We start from the raw sequence: 16,451 nt of genomic DNA, 5'->3' as shown, positions 1-16,451 counted from the left end.
ATCTCCCCCTCAGGTGCCCTGCTTGGTGTGCCAGGGGTGAGCAGAGCTGCAATGTATGCCAACATGCTCTGAATTTAATTACTGCAGGGAAAATGAACCCCCTGGCTGCTCTCCCACCAGAGCAGCGAGACCCATAAATGGCTGGTGCGTTATTCCTGAAGTTCCATGTGTAGCAAACTGCTTGTGGGGCTTGTGGCAGCTCAGATGTTGCTCCAGGGCATGGCTGTGGGACCCAAGTTCCCCTCAAACTTCTCCAGGCTGAAGGTATTGGAGTGAGCTCAGGACAAGTGCCTCCCACGGGTATAAAAATTGATGGGTTCAAAGTGGGGGGTGTGGAATTGTCTCCCTCATACCAGGGCAGCAGTGCTTGGGGAAGTCCTGCAGAACTGAGACAGTCCAGGATGGAAATATTCCTAATCTGTGTTGCTTGGTGTGAGGAGACAGCTTTGGCTCTGGAAGGGACCTGCTCATCTGATATTTCTGAGATGTCTTTGGAGGAGCTGTCCAGGACCTGGCAGCCCAGCCCAGGACATGCTGCTGCTCTCCTTACAGGGAGATGCTGCTGCTGTTGTCAGCAGTCAGAGCAGATCCTTCATCGTGGCTGTGGGGCAAGGTCTGAAAAACACACAGGACAGGGCTGGGTGTGCTGCCCTGGCAGGAGGGGGGTCCTGGGGGGTCTCACCTGAGCTGATGGATGCTGGTGGTGGGGATGACAGTCTGAAGCTGCACCAAAGGAAATATAGGTTGGATATTAGGAAGAAGTTTTTACAGAAAGAGTGATAAAGTTCTGGAATGGCTGCTCAGGGAGGTGGTGCAGTCACCATCCCTGGGTGTGTTTAACAAAGCCTGGATGTGGCACTGGGTGCCAGGGTTTAGTTGAGGTGTTGGGGCTGGGCTGGACTCTGATCTTGAAGGTCTCTTCCATCCCAGTCATTCCCTGAATTCTGTGAATTCTGTGACATGCCCTCTGCATGCAGCCACTCCTGGTGCATGGATCACTGCACTAATTGCAGAACCTGGCCGGATCCTGCCCTTGCTGGTGCAAAGCAAAGCACTGAGTGAAGCTGTTGTGACCTTTGGGAGCTCTGTGTGACAGTGCCTGTGGGTGCTGTGTGGTCAGGAGGAGCTGAAGGGTGTCCTGCAGGGAGGGGCTCAGGGTGACATCCCTGATGGGGGTGCCAGCCATGAGCAAAATCTGCCTGTACCCTCTCAGTGCAAATGCTCATTACAGTAATTATTCTGGGATTCTTCTACTGCAGTGGCCTCAGGACAGGGCAGGTGTGTTCTCAGGGACACAAAGGAGAAGCAGCATCATTCCTCTTAACCTGGAACTACAACAAGCCATAAAGTCACTTTTCTACAGTCTGTAGCAAATTTGGGAAATGAAGCTGGGTTTGCTGTGGCTCAGGGCCTTTTAGCCTCCCCATCCTTCCTGACAGGAACATTTCTAGTTAGCCAAGAGGATGAACCAGGCAGTAAACTAGATTTACATTTATTTATTTTTTCAAACAATGCTTTGGAATACTTTCTTGAGCAGCAAAATGAATTGCATCTGCTCATCTCCCACTCCCACATAAAATACAGAGAGGTTTTCTCCAGGATCATATTCCTTTCAGAAGGGCTTTTTGTACCATTCTCTGCTCAGTGCCAGTCTGGGAAACATATGCAGCCGTTTGATAAATATATTGTGAAAATCATGGTAGAAGTGGCAATCTGCCTGCAGCAGAGGAATAGCTACAGGGAAAAATGGTAAATAAGATATCTGTAAGTAAATTAATTTTGCTCATATAAGCTTGTTTGCAGCTTTGGTTCGTGTCTGCAGCAGGTGTTCAGGGTTGTGGGGGATCAGCAGGGACAGCAGAACTGTGCAGGAGCTGGGAGATGGTGGTGGCAGAATTTCTGTTTTGCTGGGATTTCCCATCACAGCAAGGTATGGTTGTGCCACAGCCTGAAAAACTGCAAATCCACCATTGATTTAGCCTTGTAGAAATTAATAGTTGCCTTTTGTACCGAGTTTATGCACAGTGAGGCTGGGCTGCACGTAACTGATTTGCTTATTCAGAAATCTTTGCTTTCCAATACAGTTTTGGAGGATTTATCAGTGAAAAGGAATCCTTCAAAACAGCAGAATTTGAAACAAAGCCCAGCTCTAGAGATGAACAATTATTTTATTTAAAGTCTTGCTGGATTTTTTAGCAGCACTGTGTTATTTGTGTCAGCAGTGTATGGGTCTGTTTGTTTTGATGAGATGAACTGATTTTGGGGGTTTTTCTTCAGTTTATCTAGTTCAGTTGTCAGATAGCTGAGGATTTATTTTGCAGCCTGTGCTGTGGGTTAGAACTGAGCAAGTTTACTTCAGCTTTTGAGGGAGAGACACCCTGGGTGCCTGGTCTGGGTGCTGAGGAGCTGCTCAGTGACTGACACAAGCATCACTGTTTGCTGGGCTGCTCTTCCCAGTGCTCCTGGCCTTTTTTCCTGCTGGCTGAGCAGCAGGAGACTCACAAATGTTCAGTGCAGGTGGGTGGTTTGTGGGCTTTCACACCCATCCACACAGCAACATGGGCAGATCTTCCTTCCCTTTGCTCCCACAGAGGGAAAACCTGGTGGCAGGAGGAGGGAAGAAGGTGTAGGAGCTGCAGGCTTCAGTTGCAGATTTATTTTCTTCTTGGTGCTGCCTGGGAGTGAGGTGAGCTGTGACAGTCCAGGGGCTAAATCTGCATCAAGGAAAGGCCTTGGGTTTGTTTCTCTATGGGCAGAATAAACAGCTTTCAGCACAGGGTGACCTGGAGCTTTCCTCCTCTCCTTTGGGCAAGCTGGGTTAAACAGTGGAAGCATTTTTGCTCCCTCCTTGCCCTCATTCAGAATGATTTCTGATGCTGCAGCCCAGCCTGGCAGGGGCTGGTGCCAGCAGGGATGGGGCTGGTGCAGAGCAGCCCTGGGAAGGATCTCCTCAGCCCCAGGCTGTGCCTGCCTGGGGCTGAGGAGATGACCTCCTCCTGGAGCCAGGCATGTCCCACGTGTGCCACTGGGAAAGTGCTGCTCCCAGGCTCTGCAGTGCAGGGAAATTCTCTGCAGAGGAGCTGGGGTGACTGCAGGCTGGCAGTAGCCCTGACCCAATGCTCCTTGTTTAGCTCTGAAGCTCTCCAGACTGCACTAAAGCATTTTGCAGACAGCAAATCCTTGGTGGGCTTCCCACAAATCGGTTTTGCAGGGTCACTGCTGGCTTGCAGCTGGGCAGGGAGGTCTGGCAGAGGGGAGGCTCGTGCTGCTCTGCCCTGGGTTTGTGGGACCATGTGCTGGACTGAACCCCAAACCCTTCCCTGGGTTTGTGGGACCACGTGCAGTGTGCTGGACTGAACCCCAAACCCTTCCCTGGGTTTGTGGGACCACGTGCAGTGTGCTGGACTGAACCCCAAACCCTTCCCTCACTGCTGAGAGCCTCCCCCAGTGCCTGCAGCCTGGCTCCAAAGGGGATTTGTGCTTTGGGATTGATGTGTTTAAATATAGTTTTAATAGAAGCTTTTAAAGCTGATCTCACCATTTCATTACTGTTTTGAGTGAGTGACACTTCTGTCAATTAGTTTCAGGCAAGCTTGCAGAAAAGACAGGAGGGGGAAAGGAGGTGAACAGTGGGATGTGGAGAGGAATATTTTAGATGTGGATATTCCCCTTCTGTGACACCAAGTACCCAGCTTACCTCCCTATGATTGGCACATGACCTAGGGTGAAGACTCCAGTCAAGATCTTAATCAAGATCTTAATTTTATCACTGATATAAAAGGTTGCTTGAGCTTGGCTGCCATGGGGGTCTCAGGAGGTCATCCCTGTGCAGAGAGTTCACTGTAGTGTGTTTAACTGAGCATTGCAGGGCAGCTTTGAGCCCAGCTTGGCAAGGGCTGTGTGTGTTCCCAGTTCCCAGGCTGATGCTGCGTGGGGCTCTTTGGAGTCACCCCCACCCTGTCCTCTTGTAAATGAGATGGAGATGCAAGTGTCACCTGCCTTGCAGGGGTTTTATGCACAACCTGCTTTGAACACAGAGAGCCACAGGTTGCAATATTTCAGGGTTAATCCTGCTCTGCAGTTCACTGGATGCAGGCTGGGATGCTGTGAGTGAAGTCAAGCACTCCTCCACTGTCCCCAGAAGCTGGGCACAGGGGTGAAATGATGCAGTGCTGCATCTTCAGAGGTGATTAAGTGTTGACAGCCATGTGCTGCAGAGGATCATTTCCTGCACTGCACTGCACTGGGAAGACTGAAATCTGTTTTAAATTGAGACTGAAATTAGCATCCAGGAAACAGCGATTTTATGCAGCAGTTTTAGCTTTGTATTGCACTTTTGTGTTCTGTAGGTCTTTTCCTGAGGAAAAGCTGATTCCCACCACACTTTAATCATTAAGTATTGTTGATTTGCAAATCACTATAGCCTTTATATACAGTGGGCAGCAAGATTAACATGTGTTTGCACACAGACTGCAACTGTGTAGGGCCAGGGGCCACCCTGGAACTGGATTTGCTTTTAAATTCTGCTTTTGCTGACCATGTTGCAAATGGCAGTGTGGAAGTCAGCAGGCTTGGCTGTTCTGTGACACTCTCTAAGGCCCTACAGAGAGACTCCTGGGGAGCCCTAAATGGCTGTGGAGTTGTTGTTATGCCTGTTGGCTTTCAGTACATGCCAGAAGCTCTTGTATCCATAAATAAGAATTCAAGAGGTCGAGAGTTCGACCCTTGGCCCTCAGCTGTTGGGATGCTTCTCCCAGTACTGTAAGCTCTGGTTGGCTGTAGGTCTGGCTACAGAAGGAGAGGTTCTTTTTAGCTGTGTCACTTGTTGCACATCAGATAAAAATCTCATTTTTATCTCTTTTCTGTCTAGCTCAATGCCTGGGTTTGCCTTTTAATCTGAGTGTTTGTACCTTGTTTACAGCCTGACAGTGTTTTGCCTTCACTTTCTTGCATGCTGGAAGAAGCCAGAAATGACTGGTTATGTTTGTGTTGAGTGAACATTTTTATTCAGTTTACCTCTGTTTGTGATTCCTCTCAGGTATTTCATGGAGCCTTTGAGCACTAACATCACTGCTCTCTGTGTGACCATTTGAGAGCTGGACACAGCCATGGGGGACTCTCCAGCAAATGTCATGGATGGAGGCATGGACACACAGACTGAACTGGTGGAGAGGGTGGCAGCCATAGATGTGTCTGTTGTCCCAGACAGAAGTGACCAAAATGGTGAAGACAACCCTGAAGAAAATGACACAGTCTTTTCTGATAACATGAAGGACATCCAAAGAAATGGAGTCAGCAGTGACATGGGAATCAATGAATTTCTGCCTCCCCAACAGTCAGAAGATGCTCACTTGAGACATGTTCCCAAGAGACCTCTAACCAGACCTGGTCTATCAAGTAGGAAGTTGTCCCTTCAGGAAAGATCATCAGGAGCTTATTTGGCTTCTAGCAGCACTCCAGGCTGTGGTCCTTATGCCACAGGGCCATCCCCACGTATAATGAGGAGACCAACGATAGAGTCCAATCGGGTCTCCATATCAGACTCTGAGGTAGGCATGTTCTCCCCTACAGCTGAGCTGTTGAGGTAAGGAAAGTCTGTCTCAGGTGCTAATGGGAGCCTTCAGTCTTCTGGAGTAGTGGATTTGAATGCACTGTTGTGTTTGAGGGGGGGATAAATCCCTGGAACCAGGGATGATGTTAGCTTGGAGCTGGAGAGCTCTGCTGGGTGTGGCCCTGGCCCTGACATTTGGCTCCTTTAGCCCTCAGCTACCTGGGATGGACTTGCTAAGGGTCCACGACCCCTGTGTCGTGGTGGCATGCAGGAAGTCTTTCAGGTTGTTCAGAGAAAGGGCTGTGGCCAAATGACTTTGCTCTTGTGTCCCTGCTGGAGGTGCCCTTTGGGAATTCACCACTCACAGCAGCTTTGCTGATGGTATTTATGGATTTAAACTTCTGGAGATTATGTATCTGCTATTGTGTTTTGCCATAATTGAAGGCACAATTTAATTTTATAAAGAACTTAAATGCCTGGCTCCTGTCAGGGTTTTCTTTTCTCTTTAAAGCATTTGTGACAGCAGTGTTAAGGGAAGGCTGTGCCCTTGCTCTCCTGCAGAGGGGTGTCTGGGTGGCTGTGGTTGTTCTGCAGCTGCTCTCCTGATCCCAGACCTGTCCTGACATGCCGTCAGTGGTTGAATGTCTGGATGGAAATGGGTGATGGTTGCAATTCCCAGTGCTGGATGTGCTGCAGTGGGGAGGGCAGGGAGCAGAGGGTGTTCAGAGCACACTGCCCACTGACCTAGATGCCTGCAGCAACACAAGGACCAAAACCTGAGACTTCTGCAGGTGTGGGTCCAAGGAACCTGGAGCTAAACATCTGTGTGGCTTGGTGTTTCCCTTCTGAGAAGTGTGTGCTTTCCCTTTGCACTTCTGAGAGGATGGTGGTGCACAACAAATCCTTTGTCCTCTGGGGAGTTGTGCAAGCCACATCAGCTGTGGGACGAGTGGTGCATCCCCTGCAGACAAGAGGACACATGCAGAAGGTGCACTGCAGCTTCTTTGACAGCTGCCATATGCTTTAATAAGGGAGGCAGGGAGGGAAAGGAGCCAGTTCTTGGAAGCAGGACGTGACTTGAGTGCCAGCTCTCCCATCCTGCAGCGCTGCGGCTGTGCCAGGAGTGAGGCTTTTCTGAAATCTTTCAACATAACTGCAGTCAAGTGTGACTGGCACATTCCCATCTGCAAGCAAATTCAGGGTACTCCATCCTCTTCCACAGCATCTGCACCCTGGGGAGCAGGGGCTGCTGCCTGGGGGTGGGCAGTGCTTAGTTTGAAATGCAGATGTGGAGCCCCTGTGCCCCTGCTCCTGCAGCAGCTCTTGACACAGTGCTGCCTTTTCCATGGTCACTTGGATATCACTGAGAGAGCCCTGCTGTGCTGCAGCCCAGCTGGGCAGCAGAGCTGTGCCTGTTGGAAGCCATCATTCATATTAATGGGGAATGGCTGTGGGAAGGGAGCCTGGGTGAGCTGGGGGCATTCTGGGGTGGGTGCTTGCCCTCACAGAGGTACCCTCAGGGGCTGTGCTGCTCCTTCCCACCTTATAGGGATAGCATCTGTACCCCATAAGGAACAGGATTGGGAAAATGCCTGCTTGGATACGGGGTAAAATGTGAGGCTGGGCAGTGTGTGACAGCCAGGTGAGTGTGCAGCCTGCACACAGCCCAGCTCCAGTGCCCAGTGCCACCACTGCTGCTGCCAGGTGGCTCTTAAGGGGTTGTTGTGCTGGTGGCTGTGAGAGGCACTGCCAGTCCTGATCCCAGCTGTGCAGCTGAGACACACAGCAGGGAGCTCTGACAGAATCAGAGAGCAGGTCTTCTGCTCTCTGACAGGGATTCTAGGTCACCAGGGTCTCCATATTGAGGCTTTTGGTCCTACTGGGGATGAAATCAGCCCATAATGGGAAATACAATCATGGTGCCCTTGGCAGCAGCTGCTGCTGGGTGTCTGGTGGTCACTCTGATGTGCAGACCCTCAGTGAGCAGCAAGGCTGGTGGGTCACTGACAAGATGCAGGTCACCAGGCCAGCACTGCCCTGACCTGCCTGCACATGGCTCCTTGTTCTAGGCAAGCTGCACTTTTGTATTCCAGTCAGTGCCTCTCACCTGCTTAAAGCCATTTGGGAGTTGGTTCTTTGCCCTTGCTTTGGGTTTCTGGCATCCTCAGTCAGTGCCTTTCAGGACAGAACATCCATTGCTGCAGCTCGTGGCCTCTGCCCAGCTCAGTTAGAGTCTGTGCAAAGCTGAGGTTCAGGAGCACTCAGGCTTTATCAGTACCCACGTGCAGGCACTGTCTGTCAGGAGCAGGGATGGATGGCACAGCTGCATGTCACAATTTCCTGCTGTGCTGATAGCCATCTCCCCTGAGTCTGCTCCCCTCTCCAGCAGGATGGCAGCTCAGTGCCTGCCTGTCAATGATGCTGTATCCTGCACTGATCTGGAGAGATATTGGAGGGATGTGCTGTGCAGAGAGAGTGTGGGGATACAGCAGAGCTGAGTGCTCTGCCTTCACTGCTGAATTATGGAGGAACATTGTGTTCTCTTAGAGAGACACTGCTGAGCTTTTTAATGCTGCTTTAATATTTGTTCACAGGCTGGGAGGAAAACTTCTGCTCAGGGATCAAGAGGTACAAGAGCTGAGGCTGAGGGAGGATTTATCAAGTGGCAGCAGCAGGCAGTGAACTGGGGCTGTCCTGTCACTGGGACCATTCCATAGACACCTGCCCTCTGAGCACAGCTTTTGGATTTGCTGTTTGGGCAGGTGGTAGCTCCTGGGCTGGCAGGGCTGGGGCTTGTTATCTTTGTCTATTCCCAGAGACACCAATTATCCAACTGCCCTTGGACAAAGAGTTGGCAGCTGCTGGTGTCCTGCAGCCACTGCTGACAAGACTGGGTCTGCAGTTTTAGTTCTGAAAGAGAAGTAACATGTTCTGCTCTCCCAACAGTGCTACTGTGTTCTTAATTAACATGATCTGTCACTTCTCTATCAAAAATTGAGCTGTAGTTTTAAAAGCTCCCTGTTTTTTCCCCTCGTTTCTTAGACTATCTGTGGCCTATGGCCTGGAAGGTTCTCTCAGAGCTGCCTTCCCTGGCAGGAGTGCCTGATGGGGTTTCTGCTGCCTGGCTGCCTATCAGTGCTTTGCTCTGACAGGGAATGGCTTTGCCTTTAGCTGTGGCACAGAAGTGATTAAGCTGAAGCTATTAAGGGTACATAAAGCAGAGCTGAGGCACAGGCCCCAGAGTTTAGGCCCACTTTGTCTCTGTTGATGTGACATTCCTGGCTCCTGCTCGGTGCTGGCAGCAAGGCAAGAGGAGAGGATTTTCCACAGACTGCTAAAAGCAGCTTCTGCTTTGCTGCCCAGATGATGCCCTGGTGTTTGTGTGTACCAGGGAAAGACTCTCTGAAATCTTGTCCTTGTGTGACTGACAGAGCTTGTCCCATCTATAACAGCAGGTTTTGGATCTGTGAAAGGGGAGAGAGGTGTGCTGTGTGTTGGAATGAGGCATTTGACAGTGCAGTGCTGGTGGGTTTGGTTTGTTGGGGTTTTTTTTCTGCTGTTTTAAAGCAACCTTTTAGTGAGCCAAGAAAATCTTACTTGAAGAGTGACTAGGAGAAGAATAAAATATGTCTTTTTTCAGCCTTTCTCCCTAGAACTGGCAGCACAGTTAATTGCTTTATACCGTCTCTTCTCCAGTCTCTTCCAGTTGAATTTCCTTTCCCTTTCACATGTTCCCTTCCTCTCCCTGAATCCCAGATCCCCCTACCCTGGTGTCTACATTCTCTTCTCCTTTTGGAATCAGTAGGAGACTGTTCCAGGTGTCCCTGCAGCTGCAGCTGTGTGTGCTCCAGCAGGAGAGGAGAGGATGAGTCAGGCCAGGGCCTTCTTCCTCCCTGGAGATGCTCCTGGCCTGCAGATGCAGGGAGGAGAACGAGCTGACAAAGGGAATTTTCCTATGCTGGATTGTCCACGGCTTACTCCAGAGGCATGGAAAATAAATCACTTCTTTGTCCTTTCTTTCCTTGTTTTTTCTCATCTTTCTCCTAGCTCCCTGCTTGTTTGGCCAACTGGTTTGGAGCAGCTGGTGCCAAGAGCTGAGAGGCAGTGCCTTGGTGCTCGGCTGACCCAGGTCTCACACTCCTCCAGGGCCTGGCACCTGCCTGGTTTTCTTCACAAAGGTGAACTCAGGTGGGGCCAGGGCAGAGGCAGGAGCTGGGCTCCTCCTCAGCACGGGCTGAGAGCTTCCCCTTGCAGCCCAAGTCCCCCAGAGGAATTTCTTCTAGAGGCCTTACTGTGGTGTCCAAACCAGAGCTCTTGAAAAGATTAAAGATACTTGGAAAGCATTTCTTCAAAGACTCCCTCGCATGGCTAATTTCTTTTCCTTGGATTAATTAATCTTTATTTAAAGTTGCATTTCCAGCTTGTCTGCGGGTAAGGTTTGAGAGGAGGACAAAGCCCAGAGCTGCAGCTGGAGGGGCTGGGAGGGTCTGCCTTGGTCCCACGAGTCCCAGGCTCCTGCAGCAGCTCTGGGGCCTCAGGTGGGTGAGCCCCAGTGCTGAGCTCTGCCCAGCCATGGCCAGGGCACTGCAGCAGGGCTGGGCTTTCTTTCTGCTCTTCTGTTTGGCTGTTGTTTCAAAATCTGTTTATTTTCTTAACACCACGAGGTCTGGGTTCCTGTCAATCCTTCTCTGTCCCTGAACAGCTTTCTAATTTGAATTCATTGCTGCCCCTAATACCCATTTTCTGGCTTTTATTTTCATTTTTGCCTGTTTTCAGAACTGCCTTCACTTCCCCTTCTAGGCAGGATGAGTTTAAACCAGTGTTTCCTCATTTTTCTTCCATGCCTCTCTTTAAGGGGTAGCTCTGAATTGCTGGAAATTCTTTCAGATTGGGCAATTTGGCTTTGTTTAGGGGACAAAATTCTCCATTATGTATGTATTTTCCATTTTATGTATGTATGTCTGCAGAAATTTTTTCAGAAATTTTTCAGAAATGTTTTCTGAAATTTTGGAAATCATCTCTGGTTCTCCCTTCCTATCCATGCACCTCTCCTGGGACAGCAAAACTCAATTCTCAGGGTTTTTGTCACCCAGTGGTGGCCACAGTGGATTTTTGGAACTGGGCCTGGACTGTGCTTTATGATTTTTGACCAATTTTTGTTTTCTGTGGCATTGATTTCCCTCCCTTCCTCTCTTGACTAATACCTTGGACTTGTTAACACAGCGGGCATCTTGTTTTTTTAAGGTGAAACAATTATTGCACACTTGGACTGGCTCAGTCTAATTTGGTGACAGCTTTTCACGAAAGGATCTCATTAAAGTTCTGCTCTATTTGTATTTATCAGCAGTTGCAAATACATCAGCCTGATGAAATCAAGGGAATTGTACAATGTTATCTTAAAGAAACACTTGGCCAGGGATAGGTGTTTTTCTCTGATAAAGGAATAGGACAATTATCCCACTTCCTGCAGGAGAACCACATAACAGAATAACCCTTCCAGAATGCAGCAACACGTGGCAGGAGTCACTTCAGCTGTGAATTATGGTCTTTTCAGCAAGAGGGAAAAAACATAGAAAGCACCTATAATCTGGTTTGATTTTTGCTGTGCTCAGCTCAAGTGCTGGAAGCATTGCAGAAAATGAAGGGATGGTGCTTCCCACCAGGAATTACCTGGGTGGAGAGCACTGGGGGTGGGGCAGGTGGTGACAGTGAGTGGGAACTCTGGGGAAAGGTCATTGCCTTTCCCTTGGAGCTTTCTGGGTGTTCCTTCCAGGTGTTTATCCACCCCTTTCAAAAAGCTGTCCCAAAAATGGGGGTTCTGGTGTCACGAGCTCCACCGAGCAGCAGTGAAGCACCAGGGAGGGGCTTCAGGTGATCAGTCTGGTGGGGATAAGAATGGTGATGAATGGCCAGAGGTGGGAGGGGTGCTGGAAGGTCAGAGTCAAAGGGATTGGTGGCTTGGACACAGGGATAAGGCACAGTCCCTGCTCCTGCTTTGTGGGGAGGTTTGCCTGGATGGATGGATGGATGGATGGATGGATGGATGGATGATGGATGAATGATGGATGGCTGGATGGATGGATGGATGGATGATGGATGGCTGGATGGATGGAGGGATGGATGGATGGATGGATGGATGATGGATGGATGGATGGATGAGGGATGGATGAGGGATGGATGAATGATGGATGGATGGACGGATGGATGGATGAATGATGGATGGATGCATGGATGGATGAATGATGGATGGATGAATGTTGGATGGATGGATGATGGATGGAGGATGGATGGATGGATGATGGATGGAGGATGGATGGATGGATGATGGAGGGATGGATGGAGGGATGGATGGAGGATGGATGGATGGACGGATGGATGATGGACGGATGGATGATGGATGGATGGATGGATGGATGGATGGACGGACGGACTGCATCCCGCACAAAGGGCTCTGCTCCTTCTGGAGGGAGGGAAAAGATGCCCCCATGGCTTCCTTGGCAGTCTGTGAGCAAGAAGAAGCAGCTCTTGGTGCTTTAGAGATGCCACCTTGGCTTGAAACAAGATGCTGAGTGCAGAGCAAGAGCTGATGGCTGTGTGTGGAAGGCTGTATTGTATCTACTCCTGGAAGTGATCCCTGCTCGGGGAGGAGGCCTCCTAGCAAGACCTGGCTTGAAGAGCAGGAGATGTGAGGTGACTGGAGGCTTTCTTGGAGGAATGGTCACTTTTCCTGCCTGTCCCAGCTGCTCCAGTGGGTGTTTCACCCTCTGCAGCACTGCAGTTTTCACAGATCAGGCCAGGGGTACCAAGCTGAGCACAGAGAAACGAGGACAGGAGACACCATCAGAAAAGTGTTCCTGCTGAATTTGTGAAAATCACCACAGCCTCACTGGGAAGTGAATCTGCTGGCACAGTGTTTGCAGGGGAACTTGTCCTCCTCATGTCCATACCCTGGGTTCCTGCATCCTGCCCCCTCCTTAGGGGAGGGATATCCTTTCAGGCTCCTCATGCCTTGCATCTTGGCTTTTGCTGGGTCATGCTTTCTCCTCTCTTGGTGCTCCTAGTTCTGATGCATTGGTTTTTACCTTTGGAAAGATGTGTGCTTTGCTAGCAGCAGAGTTAATACACTCCTATGGCCCCATTACTCACAGGTGGCTGCTCTTCCCTGTCAGGGAGGTGGAAAAAACTTCCTTTCCTGGCAACAAGATCAAGATTTAAACCATTCCTTGTATTCCTGACAAGCCATGAGGAAAAAAGTCATCAGTCCCCCATTTCTTATATTGTGATGATCTCTTGAGTCAGGAGCATTAGGAATGTTTTCTGGTTGGTGGGAGATTCAGAATTATCATCTCCCACTCCTGTGCTGGTCCTGAGAGGCAGAGGAATGTTGCTGTTGGTGGGAATGCTGCTGGGGCAGGGACTCTCACACCCATGTTCTTACAAATGGACTGAAGGCATCTGGCACTGCTTTTATGTGGTGGTGCTACTTCTGTAGATGGCAGGGCTATTTTATGGGAAAGCTAATCTACCTGTCCGCATGTTTTATTTCAGCTTTGTTCCCAAAGAAGGGCAGAGGCTGGCTGTGAATTTCCAGCCTGCTTTAGTGCTTGGCGGTTTTGGGGAGAAATGTTCAAAAATGCTGCCTTGGGAAGTGCATCCCATCTGGGGCTCAGCCCACACCGTGTCCTGGGGTTGGAAACTCCTCCTTTTCCTCACCCCTCCAAGGCGGGGGCTCATCTCTGCCCTGCAATGCAGAGAGGACAAGGCAAACTCCACTGCAGCCACTCTGCCTGGTGCCAGCACTGCAGAGATGCCAGCAGGAGCTCCCAGCTCTGCCCAGAGCTTGGCTCTGCAGCAAATGTGCAGCTCCAGAGGAATCACAGAATCACAGAATTTCTAGGTTGGAAGAGACCTTTAAGATCATCGAGTCCAACCCATGTTCTAACACCTCAACTAGGTCATGGCACCAAGTGCCACATCCAGTCTTTTTTTAAACACGTCCAGGGATGGTGACTCCACCACCTCTCTGGGCAGATGATTCCAGTATTTGACCACTCTTTCTGTGAAAAACTTCCTCCTTAAGTCTAGAAACTTCCTCCTTAAGTCTAGCCTGTATCTCCCTTGGCGCAGGAAGGGTTCCTTCAGCACCAGCTGTGCAGCAAGTGTGCAGCTCCAGAGGAAGGGTTCCTTCCACACCAGCTGGCTGCATGGATCTTCTGTTCCACCTTGTTCTCCCCCTTTGCCACCCCTGGTCTGGAGGAGCTCAGTACCCATCTCCACATCCCCACCCCGTGGGGTTTCAGGGCTGGGTTCCTCCCCAGCAGAGATCAGAGCTGCTCTGGGTTGATTATTTCAGTAAATACCATGTCAGTACCATTGTCTGTGTGCACAGCAGAGGGGCTGGGCTCTGTGTGCTCTCCTGGAGGAGCAGCCCAGGATGCAGGTGAGGGTTCCTCTGGTGCTGGCACTGCCAGGGTGGCTCTGTGTCTGCCAGGCTGATGCTGGGAGGGCACAGGCTCATGCTGTGACCCTGGGGTGGGTGCTGCCAGGCTGTGGAAGCCCAGGGAAGCTGGGACAGGGATTTTCCTGCCTGGCACTGAGCACAGTCCAGTAGAAAGGGTTAAAGTAAACAGGCCAGGGGCTGCTGGGCTGAATCTAGGGCAGTGCTGGGGAACTGGGGTGGTTTTACACCAGCACAATCAGAATCAGGATTCAGCCCATAATTGTTTTGTCTTGGGTTGTCAAAAAAAAAAAAAAAAAAAGTAAAAAAAGTAGTGCTTATAGTGTAACATATAGCAGTGTAAGTGAGATTAAGTCTTTAATTATTTAGCACTTTGCCACTACTTGAACCTGATTCAAACTCAGTCATTTCCTTTACCAATACTCTAATTATGTTCTCCTTTTGATCTGCAGGACTGTGTGCAATTAAACCAGTACAAGCTGCAGAGTGAAATAGGCAAGGTGAGTACTGGGGTTCATGTGGGTCACACCAGCCTGTGTCACACATCTCAGTAGGGCTGGAAAGGCTGTGCCAGCCCAAGGGACCTCACTGGCCAAGGTTCCTTGCAAGCTGTGTTTGATTTGGGGGCTTTTTTGATTATTCTTGAGAGGTTTTTTCCATATTAGTTTGAGCAAGTTTTGTTCAAGGTCACAGTGGAGTTACTTCCTTTGAAATCCAGATTTATTTTTCCTCCCTCAGAAGGTGGTTAAGCTGGCTCCCTTTCAGGGGTGTTTGCTTGCCAAATGTAACATTAAGAACCTTTGATGCATTAATACAACACAACAAGATTTAAAAAAACCCAAAAAAGATGATCAGGGCAGGTGTTTGGTCCCCATGAGTACTAGTTAAAGTTTTTACGTCACATGAAATGTTTGTTTAATTTTAGTGCATGTTTAAAAGCTGCAGAATGATTCAAAAGTGATTCCTGTAAAGTTATTTAGAGGTCTGAGCAGCTCAGGCACCTGCCCCTCTGGCCATGTGCCACCACTGCAGATGGCTCCACGAGCAGTGGGGCTGTCTGGGAGCTGTGTCTGCCCTGCAGCTGGAGCACTGCAGTCACAGCAGGCTGCAGACACCTTCACCACAAGTTTAATTAGCCCAAATGCCTCCAAAATGAGAGGCCCAGGCTGTGGGGTGGCACCCCCACCATCTGTGCCATGGGCTGTGCATTTGGCTGCTGGCAGGGGGGAGGAGGGCTGCAGGTACCACTGCTGGCACAGCAGGTGCCCTCAAACTCACACACAGCTTCAGACCCACTGAGGACTTGTGTATGATTTAAGGAGAGTGTGAAACCTTCTCTCAGGATTTGTCCCTGCCTCCCTCCTTCCCTGTGGGTCACAGCAAGCAGCTGGCCACTGTGAGGCTGGTGGAGGGTCTGCTGTGCTTCTGGATCAGGCAGATGGCTTGTGAGTCTCCTCTGAGACCAGAACCTTATTCCAACTCTCAGTGAAGTCAAGAGAAATATTTTGAAGGCTCTGGTGTTCATCCCACTCATGTATTCAATAGGCATATGTCAGAGATAATACCTGATCATGTCTTTTTTGCATAAAAGGAGTGTTTATTGGGACTTGGATAAAACAGCAGTTTGGATGGAGCTTGGCTTCAGGCTGTCCCTGGAGCTGTGGGTACAGCAGCAGTCCAGGTCTGCCCCTGCCTGGGCAGCATCTGGTTGGTGGAACAGGAAAGATATTCATGCAGAATTTCCAAATTTGCACCAAGGAAGTTTTTCTCTCTGCTGCCCACCCCTGGGTGAGTTCAGACAGACGTGGTGGCTGTGGCTCAGGGCAGGGGTGCTGGGCCAGCACTCAACTCCTCCAGACACGGATAATCCTCCAGTGGCTCCAGCAGAGCTGCCAAAACATTCAGCCCTGCTGTAGGATCACATCACCTGCAGGCTGCTCAGGGGTCAGCATGGCCTGGGGCGTTGTTTTTTTCCCATCTGTGATCCACCAGCCTGGAGCAGTAGGAGGCTGGGGTGGAGCTGCCGCACTGACCGCGCGATTCCCGTTTGCTTTCAGGGCTCCTACGGTGTGGTGAAGCTGGCCTACAACGAGGACGATGACAAGTACTACGTGAGTGTGCCTCTCTCTGCTCCTCCCTGCTGCTGCTGCTGTCCCCTGGCTGCTTTCAGCAGGTGTCCCTGTGATTTGGGGGGCTGGCAGGGGCTGAGCCCCCGCTGGGCATGGAGCGTGGAGTGCCTTATGTAACAGGCAGGCTGCAGAACATGCTGCTGATCTGCCTTGGCATTTGCCAGCTAGGAAGCAGGTCACCTGAAATTAGAGGCATGTGGGTGGTGGCATTCAGCACCTGCTGTGCTTTGGAAGCCTGGCTGGAAGGAGCAGGAGTGTTTTGTAAGGAAATGGGGGCGTTTCTCAGAAAAAGGCTGGGCAGTGTTGGTGTGGC

The 16,451-nt window shown here is 50.3% G+C and overlaps 1 protein-coding gene across 7 annotated transcripts in view; it reads left to right on the top strand.

Annotated features, from left to right (window-relative positions):
- CAMKK1 (calcium/calmodulin dependent protein kinase kinase 1) overlaps window positions 1–16,451 on the top strand; it is a 96,554-nt gene that overhangs the window by 34,051 nt on the left and 46,052 nt on the right. For 6 of the 7 annotated variants that reach the window (XM_064395016.1, XM_064395014.1, XM_064395017.1 and 3 more), the window contains 3 exons: window positions 5,039–5,549; window positions 14,462–14,509; window positions 16,067–16,120. In XM_064395016.1, coding sequence (XP_064251086.1) covers window positions 5,109–5,549; window positions 14,462–14,509; window positions 16,067–16,120 — 543 coding nt within the window. In that variant the 5' untranslated portion in view covers window positions 5,039–5,108. Of the gene's footprint in view, window positions 1–1,635; window positions 1,765–5,038; window positions 5,550–14,461; window positions 14,510–16,066; window positions 16,121–16,451 lie in introns of those variants that run through there. The other variant, XM_064395018.1, reaches the window with a different exon arrangement.

This window comes from Passer domesticus, chromosome 19 (genome assembly GCF_036417665.1).
Source record: "Passer domesticus isolate bPasDom1 chromosome 19, bPasDom1.hap1, whole genome shotgun sequence".
NCBI classification, from domain to species: Eukaryota; Metazoa; Chordata; class Aves; order Passeriformes; family Passeridae; genus Passer; species Passer domesticus.
This window is presented reverse-complemented; position numbering and strand designations above follow the sequence as displayed.